At 46.0% G+C, this 2,635-nt stretch overlaps 1 protein-coding gene across 2 annotated transcripts; it reads right to left on the bottom strand.

The window, feature by feature from the left end:
• IQCF5 (IQ motif containing F5) lies at window positions 1-1,905 on the bottom strand. Of its 2 annotated transcripts, none has more exons than XM_038566292.1 (2): window positions 1,815-1,905; window positions 1-452 (listed from the first exon to the last, which is right to left on the bottom strand). In XM_038566292.1, exons 1-2 carry the CDS (start codon window positions 1,816-1,818, stop codon window positions 13-15), a joined length of 444 nt encoding a protein of 147 aa, XP_038422220.1. In that variant the 5' UTR covers window positions 1,819-1,905; the 3' UTR covers window positions 1-12. The 2 variants fall into 2 exon arrangements, with proteins under 2 accessions (XP_038422220.1, XP_038422219.1); XM_038566291.1 differs by lacking the exon at window positions 1,815-1,905 and adding an exon at window positions 1,098-1,755.
• Between the last annotated feature and the right edge of the window lie 730 nt (window positions 1,906-2,635).

Raw genomic sequence — 2,635 nt, 5'->3', positions numbered from 1 at the left:
TAGCAGACCTGATCACTCCTTTATTGGAAGGGGTATGCACTGTTGCACTCTACAAGCCTGTGTGCCTAAAGAGATTTCAAGTTGAAGATTCAGTTGACTTTCTTTGAGGATGTAATCGCCCTGAATAAAACCACGGGTACGGCAGTTGTGCCAGCGCCAATAGATTTGGATGATGCGGACAGAGTGGAGCAAACGGCAGTAACGAACACGTATGGGCCACATACGGACCCAGGATTGCAGCTTGACCACTGCCCATTCTTGGTGCACATAGAAATCTAGGGCCAGTCGCTTCCTCTTCTCCACCAGCTTCATCAGGATCTGCTTCCACCAGCGCTGAATGATACATGCTCTGAGTGCCGCATGCAACAGTGTCCGGCGCACCAGGGTGCCCCGCCACCAGGCCTGGATGAACATGGCAGCTTCCTCTTTCCTGGTGTTCTTTATTTGGGGGCCTTGCAAGAGAAAATGGGACACTTAGGAAACTCATGAATTTCAGCCCTGTGGTGTGCCAAGAAGAAGCCCTGATCTCTGTCAACAATCTTCCCCTTCTCTGACATTCAGCAGAGCTATTGTGGGCAACAGCTGGACCCAGGGGACCAAGCAGGGGTCCTGCATCTGCCATTCTCTGATTAATGGACATGGACACAGCATCTTGCCCACTGAGTCTCAGGGTCTCCACCTGCGCTTGCAATGTCATCCAGTTTTGCATGGATATGGTTGGCCAGTCTAGAGCAAAAACACCATGATCTAGAAGTAAAAGAGATACAGGTTTCACCTAGACCTGACTATCTACCTAAGATCCATGTCTCTTCCCTCAGACTCTCAGATGGAGAAGTGGCATCTTTTATCCCCCTGCCCTCTCACCTCTGACTTCAAGTTATACCCACAATCTACTGTCTCCCCTCTGCCTCACCAAAGTATGAAAAGATTTTTCCACCTCATACACTTTATTAAGAGCTTAAACATAAGTTAACACATACATTGTACAGAGATACACATACACACACGTGTATACCCAATCTTCCTAGACCTCTACCTTTTCCATCCCCCAAACACAGCCCCCAACCGTGTGGTCTTATTTCATACTCTTTGCCCACCTTCTTGGCACAATCCACACATCTTAGCAAGACCCACATTTCATCCTCAGGAAGAGTCAATCCATATTCATTCTAGCTCTGTGTATGGTGACTATTCATCTCACTTTGCCTGGTACACTTCAGGTTTATGCCTGTTGTCCTGGGGTAATGTTGATAAGTGTCCCTTTCACTCACTGAACCATCTCTCTTTAAACAATAAGTTACATGTTCACAAACTTTTGGGGTACTCTTCTAGACCCAAGGGTCAGAGATGTCACAAGTCAAGGCTCTCCCCAACACAATAGAGCCTGGAACCATCTACCATGGAGGAATGAGGAGGGTAGGGGCAGTGGGTGTGGGTGGGATTGTCAGGGACAGAGTTGCTTCCTCTTCTCCCCTTTGCTCCTTCAAGCTCTGTTCTATCAATGTGACTTCATCATCTCTGACTATAACTTGGAAAATTTGCTATCCTGTAATCAGAGATTAGAGAGAAAAACATTGGAGAAAGTAAGGGCGCTCTCTTTATCACTAGGTGCCAAGTCAACCACACAGCTTCCTGGTCTTTCCCAGGACCTCAGACATGAAAAGAGGGGAAATCCCATCCTGAGGTATCTATGGGAAATTTACTGCCCTCTCAGTAAGTTTTGGTGGATCTGACTATCTATTATAAAACATTAAATGCCTGTGACTTGGGCTGAGTGGTCAAATCCCCCTCAGGTCTGCACTTCACTAAATTACCCATGGTTAGGGGCAAGATGGTCCCATCACTCTCAGGTCTGTCCTCCAGCCATACACTGGCAGCAAAAGTGGAGGAAAGGTGATAGCTATGATGTCATAAGGGCTCCTATGACTCAGGCACAAGGATGGCTTCCAACAATTGAGCCCCTTTCTAAGAGAAACCTAGAAGACCTGCCCTTTCTTTCCTACCAGAAAGTCCAGAGCTCTGGCTACAAAGAAAAACACCCCAAATACTAACCCACTGACAAAAGTGTATAATGCAGTGAAACGCTGGAACACCTGCACCCCGATGTTTATAGCAGCAATGTCCACAATAGCCAAACTGTGGAAGGAGCCTCGGTGCCCATCGAAAGATGAATGGATAAAGAAGATGTGGTTTATGTATACAATGGGATATTACTCAGCCATTAGAAACGACAAATACCCACCATTTGCTTCAATGTGGATGGAACTGGAGGGTATTATGCTGAGTGAAGTAAGTCAATCAGAAAAGGACAAACATTATATGGTCTCATTTATCTGGGGAATATAAAAAGTAGTGAAAGGGAATAAAGGGGAAAGGAGAGAAAATGAGTTGAGTGGGAAATATCAATGAAGGAGACAGAACATAAGAGACTCCTAACTCTGGGAAATGAACAAGGGGTAGTGGAAAGGGAGGTGGGCTGGTGGTTGAGGTGACTGGGTGATGGGCACTGAGGGGGACACTTAACGGGATGAGCACTGGGTGATATGCTATATGTTGGCAAATTGAACTCCAATAAAAAAATAAAAAATTAAATTAAAAAAAAAAAGTGTAGGGCAGCCCCGGTGGCTCAACGGTT

Source organism: Canis lupus, chromosome 20 (genome assembly GCF_011100685.1).
Source record: "Canis lupus familiaris isolate Mischka breed German Shepherd chromosome 20, alternate assembly UU_Cfam_GSD_1.0, whole genome shotgun sequence".
Lineage (NCBI taxonomy): Eukaryota > Metazoa > Chordata > Mammalia > Carnivora > Canidae > Canis > Canis lupus.
This window is presented reverse-complemented; position numbering and strand designations above follow the sequence as displayed.